At 39.0% G+C, this 22,013-nt stretch overlaps 1 protein-coding gene across 31 annotated transcripts in view; it reads left to right on the forward strand.

Annotated features, from left to right (window-relative positions):
* Positions 1 to 22,013, forward strand: part of CD44 (CD44 molecule (Indian blood group)) — a 91,625-nt gene that overhangs the window by 46,896 nt on the left and 22,716 nt on the right. For 4 of the 31 annotated variants that reach the window (XM_021925917.2, XM_031653411.1, XM_031653415.1 and 1 more), the window contains exons 5-12: positions 2,867 to 3,097; positions 9,799 to 9,927; positions 11,118 to 11,243; positions 14,073 to 14,186; positions 14,655 to 14,774; positions 17,461 to 17,589; positions 19,301 to 19,432; positions 21,282 to 21,383. In XM_021925917.2, coding sequence (XP_021781609.1) covers positions 2,867 to 3,097; positions 9,799 to 9,927; positions 11,118 to 11,243; positions 14,073 to 14,186; positions 14,655 to 14,774; positions 17,461 to 17,589; positions 19,301 to 19,432; positions 21,282 to 21,383 — 1,083 coding nt within the window. The remainder of the gene's footprint in view (positions 1 to 2,866; positions 3,098 to 9,798; positions 9,928 to 11,117; positions 11,244 to 14,072; positions 14,187 to 14,654; positions 14,775 to 17,460; positions 17,590 to 19,300; positions 19,433 to 21,281; positions 21,384 to 22,013) is intronic. The other 27 variants (XM_003910038.4, XM_009186311.3, XM_021925916.2 and 24 more) reach the window with 22 other exon arrangements.

Genomic DNA, 22,013 nt, shown 5'->3' on the forward strand with positions numbered 1-22,013 from the left:
GTATATTTGAATAGAACATTAGGCCAGGTGTGGTGGCTTACTTCTGTAATCCAGCACTTTGGGAGGCTGAGGTGGTTGGATCACTTGAGGTCAGAAGTTTGAGACCAGCCTGACCAATATGGCGAAACCTTATCTCTACTAAAAATACAAAAAATTAGCTGGGTGTAGTGACAGGCACCTGTAATCCCAGCTACTCGGGAGGCTGAGGCAGGAGAATGGCTTGAACCCAGGAGGCAGAGGTTGTAATGAGCTGAGATTGCGCCACTGCACTCCAGCCTGGGCAACAGAGTGAGACTCCATTTCAAGAAAAATAAATAAATAAATAAAAAGAATATTAGTCATTTCCCTAAGACTAAGGACAGTTGGCTTTAATTCAGTGTCCCTTCCCTTTTTTCTGCAATGACTTGAAACTGCTCTCTGGTTTACACTCATGCGTCGTTCCTCAAACTTCAGTCATTCGAAACCCACTTTCACATGTTTTTGGTATCTCTATATATACAATGCTATCATTTACTTGATTTTTTTATTTAATTGACCCATTGTTTTCTACTTAAAATGCATTTATTTTTAAAAAAGAAATTGCACATGGAAAACCAACACCACATCATCAATAGAAGGCAACCTTAATAACATATTAAAATGTAAGAAAAATTAAATAATGTTCTTAATTTGTAGCTGCTGAAAACTCTGGGTCTGAGTCATGTTCTCTCTTATAAAGGGGGATTAATAAGTGTCGGGCATAGGGGCATTTTGGCCCCAATTAGCAATTTCATGTTTGATATAACTGAAGTATTGAAAGATAATCATGAAGGATATAAACTTCCTGATATGAGTTTTGACATTATTTATACCACATCCATCTTAAATCATCCTGATATTTGATTATCCACAGATGTATATATTCATGCATTTTTAAAAAATAGACATGGGGGTCTCACTATGTTGTCCAGGCTGGTCTTGAACTCCTGGGCTCAAGCAATCCTCCCTCCTCAACCTCCCAAGTGCCAGGGTTACGGGCATGAGCCACCATGCCTGGCCTATTCCAGCATTTTAGAAATCAGAAAATCTGAACCAGAACTTTCAAATAGGCTAGTCTGCTAACCCTGATCTTACTGCCTCTGAGCCTCATTTAATGGGAAACAGTACAGTGTTGAGGAGGTCTGATTTCTGCTTCCTCACAGCTGGACACTGACAGTGCTCATGGGCATGATGTTGCAGTGGCAGACGGATGAGAATCTTTGTAGACCATACAAACCCAGCCCCACATTGTTGTGTAAGGAATTGTCCCTGACCTGTGCCTTGCAATAGGAAGGGGAGGCTTCACACCATGATGGCTATGACATGAGATGTGCTGTCTCGGTCAGGCCCGGTTTGAAATCCCAGTTCCTCACCATGTGTGAGATTTTAGAGGAGTGACATAGTTTTTCTGATCCTCAGTTTTCTCATACGTATAATGGAACAACCTATGAGAATTTTCAGGAAATTTGTAAAAGACACTATGTCTAATGTATGCCCAGCCCATAGTAGATGTTTAGTAAATGCCCTGTTTCTTTGATACCCACAGTTCTCTTTTGAAGTCCAGACCTGTAAGAGTTTGGTCAACAATATTTCCTTGTCAAATCCTCACCTGCAGAGATTACCAGGGTGATTGACACGTTGATTTTTTTTTCATTTATGTATTATTAATAGTTCCACTTGAGGCTTGGCACAGTGGCTCACTCCTGTAATCCCAGGCCGAGGCAGGCAGATTACCTGAGGTCAAGAGTTCAAGACCAGCCTGGCCAACATGGTGAAACCCCATGTCAACTAAAAATACAAAAATTAGCTGGGTGTGGTGGCGTGCACTTGTAGTCCCAGCTACTTGGGAGGCTGAGGCAGGAGAGCTGCTTGAACCTGGGAGGCAGAGGTTGCAGCACGCCGAGATTATACCACTGTACCCCAGCCTGGGCAACAGAGTGAGATTCCATCTCAAAAAAAAAAAAAAGTTCCATTTGAGCAAGCTAAATAGGTGGCCAAAAAGAACCTTTAGTCCCATCAATGCAATACAGCAGAAAACAATTTCATCTCACTTGCGTAGTGAGTGGCCCAGACTTGAGAGCAGCAAATACTTTTAGGGAAGAATAATGAATGAATCCATTCAGGCTTTTTCTTCTCCAGTTCATTCTAGTCATGTGCTTGTTGCAACCACAGATGTTGATCTTCGTGTATATCTGTGCTTGTTAATTTCCAGGTTGAATTTCACAGAGAACTGCAAAGGCTCTGTCTGTATTTAGACCTGTTGATTTCCTAGCCAGAAGTGGGTGTTTGCACAAGCAGACAAAATTTGCCCCTTAAAAAAGAAAATCTAAATCTTCATCAATTTTCAGATGTATCTTCCCTGCTGAGGCTATTAGTCTGCTACTTCAAATCCTTTTTGGAGGAATATATGGAATTAATAGCAACACATTTTATATGTACTTCAGAAGGGACAGTAGGGAACCAAGTGGGAGGATGATTATTTATTGAGCACCCACTGTATTTTGAATACTGTGCTGAGCACTTTACTTACAATGTATCACTTAATCCCCATTTTACAAATGAGGAAACTGAAGCTCAGAGTTGCCTTGTCCAGAGCTCTATGAAGCTGGGATTCAAACATGGGGATGGGACTCCCCAGTACTTCCTTGTTTCCTGCCTCATCCCCAGGGTGTGTGGGGGGATGGGATGCTGCACTTTCTAAGTGCATCTGCCACTCTGTCCCATCACTGGATAGATAGGTGTTTTTCATTGCAGAGGAAAATAGCTTTGAAGTCATTATGTTAAATGCTAATCCACAAACTCAAAATATGAGCTGTGAAGTTCTGTAAGAACCTTTTCTCTCTCCCAGCTATTGTTAACCCCGATGGCACTCGCTATGTCAAGAAAGGAGAATATAGAACGAATCCTGAAGACATCTACCCCAGCAACCCTACTGACGATGACGTGAGCAGCGGATCCTCCAGTGAAAGGAGCAGCACTTCGGGAGGTTACATCTTTCACACCTTTTCTACTGCACACCCCATCCCAGACGAAGACGGTCCCTGGATCACCGACAGCACAGACAGAATCCCTGCTACCAGTAAGGAAAATAAATCACTGTGCTTCCCAATAGCAATTCCTTGGCAAAATGTCTCTGACCTTCCTGAGCATTGCACACTCACATGCTGATTTTCTCATCTCTAGACAGCTGGAAGCTGGTGATGCCATTTGGGGAGGTGGGCTCTTGTGGTTGTCAGTGAACTGGATGCACTGACTACTACTGCCTACCTTTTTTTCCTCATCTATAACTGTTTTTCTTACCTTGGCATAAGAAGTGCCATATAGGAAGTTTTATTTTGGGGAGAGCCCTCCTTATTCTCTTATCCCCAGAGATACAGTGACAATTCAAGCCTGGTATGAAAACCATTTTCATTTTTTCATGTTTCCTTCTTGTTCTTATCCACCTATGGATAATATTGTTTTCATAAAGTCGGGATCCATAGAGTTTGCGTACCACTCCACTATCACCTTTTTAAAAACCCGTTTATGCCTGAGGTTGCAATTTTTAGAATTTTTGCAATCAGAACTTGGTGATGACCTTGAGCAGTAGGATATAAATAACTCCCACATGCTTAGCGTTCCAATAATGGAACTGTAGGCATACATGGGTCAACTGTGGCTTTTTATGTTTTAACTTGATTTACACTTAAACTATTGATAGTGTAATATTCAGTGATTTTCATCAACCATGATTTACTCAACAATTCCTTCATTTTTGGTCCAAGGAAGCATATCTGGATGAGTTTTCTGGTGGAATCAAATCAGCTTAAGAGCTCTATATTCCAGCCTGTTGGGAAATGTTCTCAATACTGACTTGGTATGTGGGGGTAATTCGTTACTCAGAGCTGCAAGAGTGGAAGTATGTAAACATTGCGTTCGATTTCTTTGGAGTTTGCCCCTCGCGCTTCAGCTTCACTGGAAAGTGTTTACATATCTCTTGTCTCCTCTGTTTCCCTCTTTGCTTTTCTTCTACAGTTTGTTTTGAAATGGGCTCCCAGATGGGCCATGTTCCTCCAGTGGAGGATTAATCAAACTCAAATAGTGCATCTGCATCTGGAGCAGTTTTCCTAGTATGGTGTAGATTTTCTCTTTTCCTGGCTATAGCTCCTGAGGGGTGAAACTTGGGCCCCAAAGAGTGTGGCAGAAATGCGCTAGCTTGTGAATACTCAAGACAGGGCCCTTCTCTATTCCTCGCCACCCAGAAACCAGGGAAACCCCCACAGCACTGTGATTTCATTTATAAGGTCACTTGTGCAATAGTGTTTTAAATTTCTGTCAGTCTCTGGCTGAGGGCATGATATAAATAGGCTTGGGGTTCCCATCACTCCCTGCACATTCTTTGAAGCCTTTTAAAAAGCAGCTTTTTCAAGCTGTCCATGTTTTCTTGGGTGATTGGCCCTCTTGAGTTTGCATCAGCTTATTGTTGGTAGCCCTTCTTGAGAGAGGCTTCTGCAAACCAAGCAGGCAGTGCTGCTAGCCACTCACTGCTTCTTGGGTTCCTATCTTTTTAAAGTAACCATGTCAAAGGTGCTTATCATTATGGCATGCAATTTTGTCAGATGCTGGCAAACACAATAATTAGTGGTCTCAGCAGGAAGCAGAATAGGTCTACCCTAAAGTACCGCTTCCCACCAAAGAAGAAAATCCTGATAAAACATAACTTGTGGGGACCATACATAGCTAACATTCAAGCCACTAATAGCCTATACAAAATAGTATTTCATGTGTGTTTTAAAAAGGCAATTAAGACATTTTATTAACCCCCATAGAATATCTCTTAAGAACTGTGTCTTCCCTTCCTAAGTTAGTCAGCAAATGTATTTTGAGAACCTACTATGTACCAGGCCTATTAGAATGCTTGTGATCCAAGGATAAACATGGGTAGGAAGTAACATTGAAGAGAAGCAAAGATTACTGAGATATTTGTTCATTGAATCAATATTTGGGGTCTTCTGTATGCCAGACATGGCTCTAGGATGCTAGGAATTCAGAGTTGGACTTACCTTCATGGAGACCATATACTATTACTTTAGAAACCAGGGAAAAGGAGTGTTTATGAGACTTAACTAAAACATAGTTCAGGATTTGGGCTGAGAAATGAATTGTGCCTTTCTCCTCCCAGAGAAATTAGTTAAGTTTCCTTCAGCAGCTAAAAAAGAAAGAGACTAATGAGTCTACCAGATGAGTCCAAGGCTAACCTGAGAGTCACTGAAGTACTGTAGGACCCAACGGGACCAGTAGCAGCTCCAAGTGGATCGCTTCATGCAAAGAAAGGTACCAAAGCAAACAACCTGGTGGAAACTTGAACGTAGCATAATGGCATGACAGGAAAACTCAACACCGATAGGCTTCCGAATAGAATTGTATCTCTAAAGTCCAGTGAGGAGATTTGCAAAACCTTATCACTGTTGGACTGAGAGCTGGGACAGAGTGAGAGGGAGTGATTGCAAAACCTCCCTCATGCATCATGCATTGCAGGAGGGCAGGGGTCAAGAGGAGTGCTGGCTAAGAGCATAGAAGAAGGCTGTCTTTGGCTTGGCTGGCTCATTCCTTCCTGAAGGGCCTGTAGTGGGTGGCAATAGGGACAGCTAGTAAGAATAACCATCTGGGTAGCTTTAGGCTTCCAGCAGGCTGTTTACCTTGAGTGTCATTAGCCTCTTCCTATTGGTGACCTGGAGCTCTCTGGGATCAAGAAACCTAAACTAATTCAGGAAACTGACTCTTGCTTTGGAACACTGTATTTCCTTGTCTTCTGGGTGTCAAAGGAATACTTTCTTTTTTTTTTTTTTCAGATCTGGTATGGCCTATTTAGGTGGGGAAAATTAGAAATTCTGCTGGCTAGGCACTAGCTTTTTCTATTTTTCCCCCTCATACCACTCCTTTCAGGAAAACAAAAATAACACCTACTTCTATCTTGTTCTTGTAGGTTTGTTTCCTCTGGTACTATTTTTTCCTGGTGTACTATTGGGTGAGGGTGGTGGGAACTATGCATCTTTAATAAAGTTTCTGAGATGAGAATGTGGTGTCTGTGGATTTTCCAGGGGATGCTCAGGTTTGTCGGGAAGCTTCATGGGTAAAATTGGCTCCTATTTCTCTACTCTCTGTTCTAAACTAATGTGTCCTTTACAGCAGGGGTGTCCAGTCTTTTGGCTTCTCTGGGCCACATTGGAAGAAGCAGAATTGTCCTGGGCCAAACATAAAATGCACTAACACTAACCATAGCTGATGGGATAACACACACACAAAAAAATCTCATAATGTTTTAAGAAAGTTTATGAATTTTTGTTGGGCCACATTCAAAGCCATCCTGGATCGCATGTGGCCCGCAGGGTGTGGGTTGGACAAGCCTGATTTAGAGGACAGAACGTACTGTGCCAGTGGGGCACAAATGCCTGTTGGCATTTGATATAGGTAGAGTCAAAGTTTTTAACATAGGGTTCATGGACTTTCAGTAGGTTCAATGATAGACCATAAGGCATTCTAGAACCATCTGAAATAATATGCAAAATTTTGAGTGTGTGTATACGTAGCATCTCTTTTTTGAGGAAGGAAGGCATAACATAGATTTTCAAAGGGATATATAATTTAAAGTGGTCTTTTAAAATCTCAACTGGCTTAAATTAGATATTTATCCTGATGGTTTTTGCCATTCCACTTCAACAAGGAAATATGCTGGACTCAAGTCAAACTTGAGAGTCAAATGAGAGATTTTAAATTGCAAAATGTTACTGATGATATTTTCTCTAATCTGAGAAAAATGTGGAATTTCTCTAACTTTGGCTACTCTGGTTTTTGGTAGAAACACATATTGAATTAGAATAAAAAGTAACAGAAATGGTAGATGGATACCTGAGGAAGCTTTATCTGATTTCTATACTTTGAACATATTTTCTTTGCAAAGTTCCTGCTCAAGTATGAAGTTTGACCTGAGGCTGATGCATGTGGGTGGAGCTTTGAAATGCCAGTTGTCATCACAAGCTACTTGGGTACAATGTTAGACAGATGTGAAAAATACATGCTAGCAACTCGAAGATAATCCAAAGATAAATGAATGAAAGCAATCGTTCGAAATTCTGCTTCGAAAACCTCCAGTTCATGGCTCAGTCGCCCAATCAAGAAAATAGAAAATTTCTTTCCTTCACAGGTCATTAAGTTGCTGCTTGATTTTGCTTTGATCATGAATTCAGGAGGTTCAGTTTGAAGAATGAATAGCATGAAATTTATACCCATGTGGAATTTGCATTTCTGATGTTGTCCTAAGATAGTGGGAGATGTTAGGAGTCTGGAAAGATAAAACAAGGCCTAGATTTTTCTTTTCTAATTATCATTCAATAATAGATACAGACATCATATATAGACAGAACTGAAAGTGAAGATTTATAGAGGGAATATCACTAAGCGATATTTTCATAATTGATCCAGTTACTTCAACTGTGCACTCAAACAGCCACTCAACAGCACAGAAGCAAAATAACTGGATTTGGTCCTGGTTTGGTAATTCATAGCCTAAGACTCAGGATCTCACAACAACAGCAATGACAGGTAAACTGCTTCGTCTTTTGCTTATCGGCACTCCTGAATGTCAGATCTTTTAGTGTTAGGGGAGAGGACATCCATCATCACGTCAAATCTCCTTCACCATTCTTAGTGAGAACAGGGTATTGTACCACTTGGTATATCAGAAAGGCCTGTGGATCTGGGAATATGACTGATATTCTTAAATGTCCTGTATGTTTTCCTTTTGGCAATGTGTATGTAGAATCAGAATGAATTTTCCATAAGAGGAAGGAAAAACTATGAATGAATACTTCTGAATGAATGAATGAAATTATGAAAAACTACAAATGAATGAATGGACTGTGTGATTCAATGAGAAAATGTCCTTTAGAAAGAAGTCTGTCGGAAAGTGCAAGCTTCTCCTTTCTGCTGTTCTGATTCTCACAGCCAATAATAAGAGAAGGAAATGCAGATTTCTCTCATCAAAGTGTAGGCCCTGAACCCTTCTTTGAACACTTAAAATCTCAGCTGTAAAATGTAGGAAATGACCTATTGCTCCATATCAGAATCTAGGCCTCTAACTAGCTCCCTGGGTGTGTGGCTCTTAGCTCTACATACCTGCAAAGTGTATTGATAAAGGAGCTTTGGAGAAGAACGATTCAAAGCCTGTAAAAATGGGAGATTGCAAGGACACCTTCATTTATTAACTTTCATTGATGGAGGTAATGGCCATACTCCAAAATAACTAGGCATTCTTTCTGCAGAGGGGAGTAATAAACATGGAAAAATGATTCTTTGCATTTGTTTGCCTTATATGACATTGGATAAATTATATTCTTTACTTCTATAAATAATCATGAGGAAAATAGTGCTCATGTTATGTTATTGTTGCCATATCACAATGTCTAAGATCATGCAGGGGTGGGGAGAAGGGATAGAGAAATTGCAGAATAAAGAAAATGCTATTTTTAAATGTTGACAATGTTTATCTTCATAGGACAAAGAATGTGAAGGAAAAGGTCTTTTTGGCAGTATTTCATCTTAGGTCATTTTTGGGCTTTCTTGATAGCTGAAAAAAAAAATCTAACTCACCTTACTTTTGTGTTTGGGGATGATGGTTTCAGCCTCTCTGCTTGAACTTGTTCTCAGTTTTTTGTCTACTGTTAGCTCATATTCTTCTGATACACATTTTTGTGCATTATTGGTTGCAGAAATGGCGGTCTTTGGAGATTTTTAAATCAAGACTCTTGCTTCTGGTCTTATTAGCAAGATCATTGGGGTCACCTCATCTCTGTCTGTCTTTCCTGATTGATTATCCTATTTTCAAAGAATGAGACTCAAAATGTCCTATTCTGCTTTGCAAAATATAGTTTGACATAAGAAATTACCTTGGGCAAGGTTGTGAGAGGATTTGGAATCTAAATGGAGAAAAGTGGAGAGGCATATTTTTCAATCTTCTACTTCTATGTCATTTTCCCTGTGTGTTGGATTGTTAAGATTATGTATCTATTGCTGGCAGAAATATAATATTCTAAATTCTTGGAGAATGGTATTGGTTGCCCAAGATTGTATAGAAGATTAAGGAGCTAGGACTCTGAAGAGCTGGGTTTTAGAATCATAAACTCTCAGATTTGGAAAGGATGTTAAATGGTCTGGTTCAATCAACACTTCTAATAATTTAATCTCTTACACAACTTTCCTGCCAAGTGATCTTCCTGACTATGGGAAACATAATACTTTATGAAGAAGTTCATTGTTGGATAGTTCAGATTATTGTTTTCAATCCAACATTTGGAAGAATATTCATCTCCCTGAAATTTTCACCACAGATCCTAATTTGGCCTCCTGGATCCAGAGACAAAAAATTTAATCCCTCTTTTACATTATATAGACTTTCAAAATTTGAAGATGGCTCTCATGTGTTCCTGGAGCCCTCACTCTTGCTAATTAGGCTTCTGACTTCAGATAGGTCAGAAGCTCTGTCCAGCACAATTTTTAAATCTTTAAGATAAGGAGCATGAACCAGATGACATTTAAGATCCTTCCCTCTCTGACATTCTATAAACTTCAGTTTGAGCCTCTGAAAAAAAATGGAACTTTTTTGCTTTTTCCCATTCTTTTCACCGTCTATATCAAATATAGATGATTCTCTTGAATAGTAAAAGAGTACAAGCATATTCAATGCTGTTTCTTAGGAACTGTTAATTAATCTTTCAACAATCAATTCAATCATGATTACAACAGCTTTGATGAGCACTAGTGCTACAGCAACTGAGACAGCAACCAAGAGGCAAGAAACCCAGGATTGGTTTTCATGGTTGTTTCTACCATCAGAGTCCAAGAATCATCTTCACACAACAACACAAATGGCTGGTAATGAGTTATTATTGTCTCATAGCATATGTTTTCTTGACAGCCTTGAATAATTTTGATTGACCTCTGGGATGTTATTAAAGCCTAAAGTTCCTTCTATTCTCACAAATGTTCATTATGACTTTAGAAGGATCATGAACTCTGGTATCTGTTTGTTTGCTTGTATGGCACCAATAAGCAGATTTCTTCTTTCTAATATATGGATTAGTATAGCCCAGGAGAAGGTTAATATAGAGACTATAAAACGGGAATAAGCTTTTTTTTAATGATGTAGCAAAATTGTGACTCTGAAAGATTATTCATGTATATTCTAAAATTACCACAGTCATAAAAAGTCTTGGACTTTCATGAGGAAATACCATAGCTAGATCTGAAAAAATATAGAAAATCTTCATCAATGGAACTATTCTTGGGGTAGACACTAATCATACGAAAAGACAAATGCTCATTCCCTAAGATAGCCTGAATCTCATTTAAAATGTAGAAAACCCCGTTTTAGTAAAAAGACATTGTCTACAGTAACCACTGAGAAGAAGATGAAGTTTTTCATCTCCTTTTTTTATTCAAAAAGAAAAAGAATTTCTCAATATCTCAACCACAGTTCACTTTAGTTAACCCCTTTGATTGCCTAATAATGCCAAAAATGATTTCTCTGTTAATTGGCTCCACATTTTTGCTCTATGCTGAAGTAGTGTTGGGAACTGCAGTGTAGCTTCCATCTCTGAAGACAAAAAATGAATTAGCAAATTGTGAACACAATGAAATGACTGACACAGGTGTAGATTCCAACATTTTTCTGAAGGTGTCTTGACAAAAAAAATAAATAAATAAATAAAGGCACGTATGAAACCTTTCCATTCTGTTCTTGACGGCTTAGCTTTAATGGCATATGCTTAATGAGTTAATAATAAACACATCTGAAAGCGTGGGGGAGTTTTCATTGGCCTTTGAAGACCTATTTTAGCTTTCTTAAAAAGAATATTCAGTTTTAAAGATCACAGTCACTTGTTTTGAGATTTATGTATTAGCTTCGGAGACCAGAACATAAGAATTTGGGGTATGCAAGTCAACTCCCTCACTTTCTTTTAAAAATTCGGGAAATCCATTATACCTTCTGTGCCTGATTTTCTTCCTTTGCAAGTGGGTTGCCTGGCATCCAGCTCAGCCACTAATGCAAGTCACCACAACAGGTACGTCTTCAAATACCATCTCAGCAGGCTGGGAGCCAAATGAAGAAAATGAAGATGAAAGAGACAGACACCTCAGTTTTTCTGGATCAGGCATTGATGATGATGAAGATTTTATCTCCAGCACCAGTAAGAATAATCAATTACAGTACAGCCATTTATGCAAGGCTTATTGATTAATCTGAGTGATACCTAATTGTATCTCTCTTGAGAAGTAGTTAATGTGAAAAATAGGTGAACCTGTGATCATACCTTAGTTATATCTTGATGAGATTATGGAAGAAGAAATAGAATGTTTTGAGAAGTGGGGAAAATATCTCATAAAATTTCTAATGTCTCAGGTTCTTCCTGTTTTATTTATCAATGAAGTCTACTGCTACAGATTGTCTTTGAATGATCAGGCTTTGTCAGAGGATGACATTAAAACAGTCCAAAAAATATTCATTGTGTACTTACTGTGCTAGGTGCTGGAAACACAAAGATGAAAAAAGCCAGAGCCTTTGCCTTTCAGAATCTCATGGTCTGTTGGAGCAATAGACTTGAAGAATGTGATTAGGAGGGTATTAATTAAAATTTGTAGGCCAGGCGCGGTGGCTCACGCCTGTAATACCAAAACTCTGGGAGGCCGAAGCGGGCAGATCATGAGGTCAGGAAATCGAGACCATGCTGGCTAATACAGTGAAACCCCGTCTCTACTAAGAAATACAAAAAATTAGCCCGGCGTGGTGGCAGGCGCCTGTAGTCCGAGCTACTTGGGAGGCTGAGGCAGGAGAATGGCGTGAATCAGGGAGGAGATAGCGCCACTGCATTCCAGCACTCTAGCCTGGGCAACAAAGCGAGACTCCATCTCAAAAAAAAAAAAAAAAAAAAAAAAAAAAAGTTGTAGAAGATCCTAAATTGAAGGCCCTTAAGGCTTAAATGATGGGAGCTGGAACTCAAGAATTATCTTAATCAAAACCCGACTAAGGTCAAAGGAACAAATCCAGAGTTTTAACAAATGAGCTGGACACCAAAGACCTTGAAGGGAAGGGCAAATGTCAGGTTAGCTTTAACAAGACATTACCACTTATTAAAAGCAAATAATGAAACCACTATTGGTACATAATAGTATCCAAATTTTTGACAATTATAAAACTTTTTGAGAACAAAGAGATGGAAATTGAGCTTTAAAGATGTCCTTAAAAAGTTAAAAACATGCAAAGGTTGGTCTAATAGTCTGCCAGATTACTGAGTTTTCCACACATACCTGTAATGACTTAAGATTTTGCTGAATAGAGCTGAGAATCCTGAACCTGACTCCATCACAGTTTTGCTTTTCCTTAGAAAAAAGGCTTTTGGGGTGCTATGTGAGCTCCCCCAATTCACTGAAGTTCTATCCATTCCATTAAAACCTGACAATTTAATCCTCAAACGGACAGCACACAGAGAAGAAAGGGTCCAGAAAAAAAAAATAGCTTAGGCCTTGAAGGCATCTGAATATATAACATTGATATAACAAATATTCAAAAGGAACTAGAATTTTCTATCTAAACTTTTAAGTGATTTTTTTAGACCCAGCACCCCTCCAGAGCTTAATCTATGGAATAAGAAAATTCTTTTTGGTAACTTCAGAACAAAAACCAAATAATCAAAAACACTGGAGTTTTACATTACACTGTCTCCTGTGTTCAGGATGTGGCCCAGCTTTGCAGGTAGGCCCATTAGTAAAGACGTGGTCTTGATATTGAAGAAATTAAATTCCCCTGGGGAGTAACCCAAAGATATCTACCTGCAAATGAATTGTATGGTCAGGCTTCAGGGAAAAACTTCCCATGGTGTTTTTGTTGTTGTTGTTGTTGTTGTTTTTAATTTTTAAAATCTCTATGGCATATTTTCCAATTTCAGTTTACTTTTCTGCTTAGCACCTATGGACATAATTCAACATGATGCCCTCTTTCTTCTGGAGGGGTGCGATAACTGCTTGATAATAAGCACCTTTTCATGCTTGTTGAGAATGTGGTTAATGATTCTAAACTCGATTTTCATAACTTGTAAAATAGAGCTGACAGTATTATAGTTCTGAAAACAGTTTTGTGTTATTTGGGTATCAAAATAAAATTTGAAACAATTAGGATGGATTTGCAAATAACCTTTCCACAAAACACATTGATTCAGATTTTGTCATGATCTTTCTGTTAGGTGCATCTCCTATTCCAGCCCTAACAGATTGGGTGACAATATCAGGGTGCTGGTGGATGTACGCCTCTTTCTTTCCAGTGTGCTTCTGTGATGGTGGCTGGTTACCTGTGGTGTCTTATTTTCTTTCATTGGCTATGAATGGCTTGCTCGTGACATATTTTGTATTTGATGAGAATACCATAGTGTTTGATAAATATTCAGAAATGGACAGCTAAAACATATGGCTATTCTAGGTAGGTAATATTTTTCGGAATCATCTATAGGAAAGCTCTGGCTGCTCAGACATTTCTTTCCCCACTGAAATTACTAACAACATAAAGTGATTATCATGGTATAACTTTCAGTTATCTGCCTCTTCACCCTGAGGATCTACAAATAGCACACAGTGACTAAGTCCCTGGGCTTTCAAGTGCAGAGGGATACTACAGACTGCATGGATGGGCAAAATGGCGCCTTTGGTTATCCTCGGTGAAGGGCTGGTGTTTTCAAAGCTGTCCTTCCTACTGCTGCAGCTTCTTTGACTGTTTTATCTGGAAGATCTCATGTTCTGAACCCCAAGGTATTCTATGACAGAATGCAAAGGACACTGAGATGCTTACCAATATGGCTGAATTAAGCTGAAGGCATCCTCCGCTTTCCCTCCATTTCCATGCCGCCATCTATACAACCTGGTATAGATGATTCATTGCATAGTCTACAGAAACAAGACTATATGCGAGACAAGTGGTGAAGGCTCAAGAAATAACATTTTTCTAATTGCTTCAATCATCGTTATCACAGTTTCAACCACACCACGGGTTTTTGACCACACAAAACAGAACAAGGATTGGACCCAGTGGAACCCAAGCCATTCAAATCCGGAAGTGCTACTTCAGACAACCGCAAGGATAACTGGTAATGGGTTATGCATATTTAATGAAAGGTTTTTTTCCCCTCAAAGCCTATGATGCTGCAAAGGTCAATCATCGGGACACAGTGGGAAATTTAGCTAGTATCTCATCAAGAAATTCTTAGTGGACTTTCATGAGGATACTTAATTCCATTTAGGAGTCATTTATCAATTATACCATGTGGGTATATTTTTATGTTGCTTCATTATAAAAATGAATATGTTTGAAGGATTTATGGTGCTGCCTTTGACAAACTGATCATAGTGGAATAATAAGGGAACATGAAGAAATTCCAAGCCCATTGATTTTCTCTTGAGACCAATTAGGTAAAGTCACTCAAAATTTTTGAGAGTGGATGCTCAGAGATAATACTTTGGCATAGAATTGTTAAATAGCATGCACTTTAATGGAAGAACAGAATCATTAAAGCTTGATTGATAACAAGTCACAGTGTATTTAACCATCATCACAGCAGATGTAGACAGAAATGGCACCACTGCTCATGAAGGAAACTGGAACCCGGAAGCACATCCTCCCCTCATTCACCATGAGCATCATGAGGAAGAAGAGACCCCACATTCTACAAGCACAAGTAAGCAAGATGGCGGTCGGCAGTTCTGGGTTAGATGAGTTAGTGAAGACATTCCAGCAATAGGGAAGATTTTGTTTAGAAATTGGCCACATCTTCTATTTCCACTTAGTAATTTATTTTATTCTCAGAGCCTGAAAATCTGCCAAACTTGCACACAAATTTTAAAAATTGGAAGGAAAATGATAACACTTCAGGTTGCCCAAAGACCAAAATGTTTTAAGAAGTAGATCTAGATACAATTTTTGTGTTAAAAGTTCCTAGAGGTTCCATTTGGGTAACTTGTGTGTGTTTATGGAAATGTGTGGCAAAGTGTGTTCTTTTGGTGCTTAATAGTGAAATCTGGAAAGAAAGCTTGTCAAGTGAATTGATCTTTGGAATCCTTATTTTCTATGAAGATCTTTGATGAATATAGTTTCTTTTTTGCATTCTGTCCTTGACTGTTCTATAGTCCCTTGTACTCTTTAGAACAAAGTTGGTAGCTCGTATGGTCTGCATTTGAATTCTACCACTGCTTCTTTTTCTGTTTTTAAGCCCAAGGTAACTTGGGGAAGGCTTTGATGCTCTTACTGTTATTTCTACTATTATGAAAACTTGTCAGTTTTTCTAAAACAATCTCAAGTTGCAGCACTGGACTGTGAGAATAGTGGGGGACCCCCTCACTCCCCAAACATAAGAAGTAAGTGCTTTTCTTCTTTTATCTGTCCCACTGAGATATGTCTATCTTATTTGGAATAAGAGTATTTATTTTGGAAAACAGCTTTTTAGCATTTTTAAAATGATGATTTGACTGTCATTCTCACAGCCCTAAATACACCTAATGCGGAAATGTGAGCTATAGCCACTTAAAAACCAAGGGGCTTTGGGAATCTATAGCTTGAGGTGTGTCTTCAGACAACAAAAGAAAAGTTTCAGGTACCAGCTAGGATAGAGGTTAGACGTTGTACTGAATATATCCAGCAGACCTTACATTCCATTACAAACCCCAGCAGATCTGATGTATGCATAAGGCTTACGGACTAAGTTAACAAAGAAGTCTAGGAAAGGAAAATACAGAGGAAGCATAAATCTCTTTGGAATAGGATTTTGTTCCAGTCCCTTAGAGCCCTAACAGTATATCTTAGAAATTGTTTTAGACAGTTTGTACTTAAAGACCAGAAAGCTACTTTAGAGACTTGGAAATAATGAGCCTATTGTCAAAAGGTGGTGCTTGGGGGGCATTAGGACTAGAGGGTAGGTGAAAATTCAGACAGAATGTAACTTGACAAAGAGAAGACAGCGACAACTGTAACAATTCTCTTATGAATATTTGCGAAACTCAAAGGGATCTGATTGGTGACCTCTGGTCTTTATCAAATTAACATCACAACTTCTAGAAGAAAGTCAACCTTCATCTTTTACAATAGAAATCATATGTTTTGTGAACTCATTCCTATTTAGGCTGAAAACAATAAAGAGTTATGGGTACTTTAAAAACTCATTAAAGTAGTGATAGAAGGAGTATAGAGTCTTTCTATGCAGTCACACACATACACTTCCTTATTTCTTTTATTTAAACTTTGAGTAACATGGCAGTCTATGTTTGGGTCAATATTCCTTTTTATGTAATTACATTCAGTGGTTTTTCTAACTTCATTATTGGTTGGGAATTAGTGATTTAGTCAGTGGTAGGTAAAACTTAAGATTCTGGCTTTTTTCCCCTCCCCCTGGATAACCAGTTAACCCAATAATGGCTTGGCCAATGTAAGGGTAAAATGCGGACTGTTTTATTTTTTAAATGTCATTGCCGTCACCAAATCACACATATCATTTTCTAAGATAATGAAATACAACCATTTTACAAGTTACAAAAAAATACTCTGGCTTGGCAAGTTAATAGGCTCTCATTTTCTTGATAAAACAAAATTGCTTTAAGTTGCTATAGTTAAAAATGTTGGTGGCTTTCTGACTTTTCCTGAAGGCACCTTGATGGAATTTTATTCTGTTGATTTTGTCCTTTTTAAAATAATGGTTGAAATTTTAAGCCTGTCACACACTATTATTTATATAATGCCTCAAACTGGCTTGGATAGTTTTTGTCAACTGAATTAATTTTGTTAAAAAGTGATTTTAGCAATTTTAGGCGCCATATGAACATTGCCACATAATGTGTTAGTGAAATAGCATTCAAGCCATCCCAACACCTTTCCTGCTGGGCAAATCCACTGCTGGTGCATTTCCAGTGTGTGCAATTATGGGTTACATGACCACCATTTGAGACGGTCTCCTAATGCGCTGATCTTGTCAGTTGTTATACAGTATTTTCCTTTCATCAGAATGACTGGAGCGAAGAGGTTATTCTTTGAATGGTTTTCTAAGACAGGGTATGTGACGCCATACACTACAGTAAAATAAAAATAATGATAACTCATAGAACTCTGAGAATTCATCAGCTATGGTCTGCTTAGTCCTATGGTTTTGAACAAATCAAAACCTCTTTGGACCACAATGTTCCCATCTGAAAAATTAAATGTTTGGATCATTTTATTTCTAATATCCCTTTCAGAATATCAGTGGCCTGTTTCCTTGCTGCTTTTCTTTTCTACCTTCTGTTCCCATGTGTATCTGCCCTTAAAGTAGAAAGATACGTTGACAGCTATTGGCAAGGAAAATAGACAATTATGTCTCCCAACTGATATTCTTCTCACAGTCCAGGCAATTCCTAGTAGTACAACTGAAGAAACAGCTACCCAGAAGGAACAGTGGTTTGGCAACAGATGGCATGAGGGATATCTCCAAACACCCAGAGAAGACTCCCATTCGACAACAGGGACAGCTGGTAATGGGTGGTTTAACAAGTAAATTTGGATGGCAACTTCCTTTTGGGTTAAATGGTAGACATTGAGGACACTGAACAAAAAGACATTGGAGGAATTGTCACAAGATGTTAGGTTACTTAATAAATTATGCTGCAGTTAACACAGAGCCAAACCTTAAAGGCTCATAACAAGTCACCTGAACAGGAATGATACAAGCCAGTTACGAATAAGAACAGGAAACACAGAGAACATGCCCTTGAACATGTCTCTTTCACACCGAGTTCTGGGCATTATCTAGTGAGATTGTAGCGGAGGCCCTGATAAAATATCCCCTTTTGTCGTATAAAGGAATCTACTCTAGAATATGGGTCCAGACTTTACAATGTGATCCTGCAAAGTCTGACTTGTGAGAAAGCATTTTGCCAGAACTCCAGTGTTTGAAGAAATAGAGCCAGACATTATGTGAAAAATGACACCTGTCTGATGTCATTTGGCCTTTTGGCCATGCCTGTTTGGTAATTTGTCCTTGAGTGTAAACAAGCCATCTTCTCTATTCTTGAACTGTGAGATTGTGGAAATTGGAATCAAGTCTTATCATCATCTCTAAGTGATACCAGATGACTTGGCTCTGCAAGCTCCCATGCAGGATTTTTTGTCTGTGTGACATAAGTATTGAAATGTGTCCTGCCTTATCAAGAATGTGAATTCCATATTCTCACTTGGTATCAGTGAGAAATATTCCCATATTTCTATTTGCAATATAGAAGATAATGCGTCATGTACTTCTGGGGCATGGCAAGTTCTGAATGAATTCCTGGCAGAGCAATGGATTCGGTGACTGTCTATGTGGTGTGGTTGTTGCTAAGAGGATGCTGTTGCAATCTTTTCTACCTATACTTCCTCATTGGCTCAGAATGAAGCAAGGCATGTGCTGCTTTCTTATATGTCATTTATGCATATTCTCACTTGGTATCAGTGAGAAATATTCCCATATTTCTATTTACAATATAGAAGATAATGCGTCATGTACTTCTGGGGCATGGCAAGTTCTGAATGAATTCCTGGCAGAGCAATGGATTCTGTGACTGTCTATGTGGTGTGGTTGTTGCTAAGAGAATGCTGTTGCAATCTTTTCTACCTATACTTCTTCATTGGCTCAGAATGAAGTAAGGCATGTGCTGCTTTCTAATATGTCATTTATGCCATAAATCCCGTTGTCAGGTAATGCTTCTAACGGATTCCATTCATGCTTTTGAGATAAATGGCATTGACTTTCATATTGATCACATGGAAAGCTGTTACCTGATTCCTTTCCTGAGATCACTTCCAGCCTAATGTGCATTCGGCTGGAATATGGTTGTCTCAGAATAACATAATGCACTCGGGCTTTTATACTTCTGCCGTTAGGGTACGGTGGCAGCATGGCACAGGTCAAGAACTACTCCTTCATCTTCCTATGATGTCTGTAACTCATCCTCTCTGCACTGCAGGAGTCGTTAATGCTTTTGTGTCCTCCAGTTCACATGCTGATTGTTAAGAAGAAAATGAGCATGAGTGAACCCAAACCTGCTGAAACATTTTGCATTTGTGCAACTTCCTTGCCCTCTATACAAGGAAGATGGTTTCATTGTCTTGTCTAGAGAATAAAGTCTTTTTAAACAATAAAATCAGTGTATTCCTGACCAAGCGTCCATTAACACTTTGACAATTGCTCCAACTGCATGGTCTCAGCAGCCTCAGCTCTTACCAGCCATCCAATGCAAGGAAGGACAACACCAAGCCCAGAGGACAGTTCCTGGACTGATTTCTTTGACCCAATCTCACATCCCATGGGACGAGGTCATCAAGCAGGAAGAAGGATGGGTAATAGCCTCTGAGATTTTTATATATTCTGTTTTTTGAAATCCACTGACTGCTGACTATTTTTCTAGAAATATGCCCTAGGTTTAGACCAAACTACTTTCCTGAAGGACTTGAGATTCTTCAAAAATTAGTTTTCTTGGTAGGAGTGATACACATATTCACCTGAATATGAAATTCCGAGCTGAAAGTAAATAATTTAGCAGGAGAGTTGGCAAAAGAAAACATTTATTGTCAAAATATATCTGTGTGAGGCAGTAAGTAATAGATGTGAAATGAATGTTACCAACAATAAACGCTAAAGAAATTCTGAGAACCCCTGCCCGCCCACCACAGCATCACAGAAAGGTGATTTGGATCTGGTTTATGAAAAATTTAAAAACCCTGGATAGTCAGAGAAAGGAAGTGGGTGGGGGGGGGGTGGGGGGCAGTTTTCCTAAGAAGGAGACTCATTTAAGGAGAAATGTGAAGGAAGAAAAGCCAAGGAATGTATATGTCAAGTGAGTAGATCCATTTTTCACAAAGGAAGATGTGTTTGAATGGCTAGGGAGGGGCCATTATGTTGAGTGACTGAAGTACCACAGGCAGACCCAGCACACATGAGTTTGCACATGGCAGCTGGAGCTCTGAGATATGGGGGAAAACCAAGTCAGGCAAAGATCTTCAGAATCAATATTAAGTCTATGTACTGATGAAGAGAAAGAGATTCCATTAAATTAATGAACATGTCAAGGACAATACAATTGGCTTCAACTACACAATGGTATGATAACTCTTGAAGGACTCTACTTCTAAGAGGGAAGATGAACAAGAGTCTAGATCCCATCATCAAGTGGGACTTTTTCTGGGGGAATGTCCATTTGTAGTTTTGATTCAGGTTAGCACTTGCTCTTGTTTGAAATCTGGGATAGTAGAGTCACCACATTTTTGTCCTACAAAGATCTTGAATATTTTAGTGTTGAATATTTAGTGTTGAATCTTGAATATTTAGTGTTGAAAGCTGCAGTGCACACGTAGGTACCCAGTATGCTGGTGCTTCGCTGGAACTGATTAAATCTCTCCAGAGGCAGTGGTGTGGATAGACTTTGACTGAATTGGAGAGCCAGCAATATAGATGGGGTTTATAAATTGTTTGGCCTCTGTTTCACTCAAGACTTCTTATTTCAGCAGAATAGATCTGTGATAACTATTAAAAACAACATTTACAAGTATCTCAGTGAAATTTCTGCACTACTCAACATTGTACAAGTTAAATTTTAAAGACCGCTTATACTTGGGTTTTGGGGAAGAACAATTCAATGACATCTACTGCTTCTTATTTCTTGCCCCTGTATACTTTCTGTAACTCCACCTAGGTGTTACTGAATGCTGATTTTGTGTTTGTTTGCATTTTCACTCTGTGAAGAGAAAAAGACTAAAGGGGGGAAGAGGGCTATTTTTACAAGTCCCTTTGGTTGGTAAGGAGGAGGGGATAAAATGGTGCCTGAGCCAGCACACTTTATCTTTTCTCCATGTGTCAGATTGCATGTTTCTATAAAAAAGGCAATCTTTCTGTCTCTCTGCAAGCTTTGGGTGTTCCATCATGTGCCCATGTAGAGTCCTTCCAGACTCAGCAAAAACAAACACGAATCATAGCTTTCATATAACTCGGCCCTTCAAGGAAAGTCAGTTACTTGTTGTGGTGCTCTTGATGAAACAATAATCTATCTCAGTTCTGGAGATATAGTCAGTATGTGCTTTCTTTCCTCTTGGCCACATGTGACTATTTTAAAAAATCAGTTGTAGACCATAAGCCACCTTCAGGTAGTGGGTTTGGGAAATCAAGCATTAACACTAACATTGATTCCTTCAGACATGGACTCCAGTCATAGTACAACGCTTCAGCCTACTGCAGATCCAAACACAGGTTTGGTGGAAGACTTGGACAGGACAGGACCTCTTTCAATGACAACGAGTAAGAATAATGATGCTCAGCCTCTTTATTGACTTGTATTCCTGCTTCATCTCTTACACCCTATTGGCCAAGATGCAGAACTTTGGTGGTGGAATGGTGCTATGAGGCTCACCTCAGCCCAGAGTGTGAAACTGTCTTCATTGTCTATATTTCTTGTGGAGGTCTCTCAAGCTGATTTTCCCTTCATTTCTTGGTGCCTTCCAGATTCAATGACTTTGTGTTTTTAAAAAAGTAGAACTCTATTCAACTCCATTTTCATTCTCTAAGTAGTTATGTCAGTGAAACACAAGCCCACTTCCAGGATATCTCTGTGTTTTAACTGACCATTTCCTTTCAATATCCATCTTTCCTCCAGCCAGTGCAGAAGAGGGGTAGGATTGCTTGCATGGTTGTAAAAAGACATTTTTGGGGCCAGATAATCCTAGAGATCACATCAGTTCTTAGAGGAGAGGCAAGGCATGTTATTGACAATCAACAAAGGTGACGGGATCCCTGGAACAACAACAAAAACAACAACAACAATTGCTAGTATCTCTTTCTGTCACTAAGAAATGTTCAACTTCTAGTAGCCTTAATTTCTACTATATGTGCAGGGATGTCCTAGAGATCAGCCTAAAGTCATTCGTAATT

The sequence above is a fragment of the Papio anubis genome, chromosome 12, assembly GCF_008728515.1.
Source record: "Papio anubis isolate 15944 chromosome 12, Panubis1.0, whole genome shotgun sequence".
Lineage (NCBI taxonomy): Eukaryota > Metazoa > Chordata > Mammalia > Primates > Cercopithecidae > Papio > Papio anubis.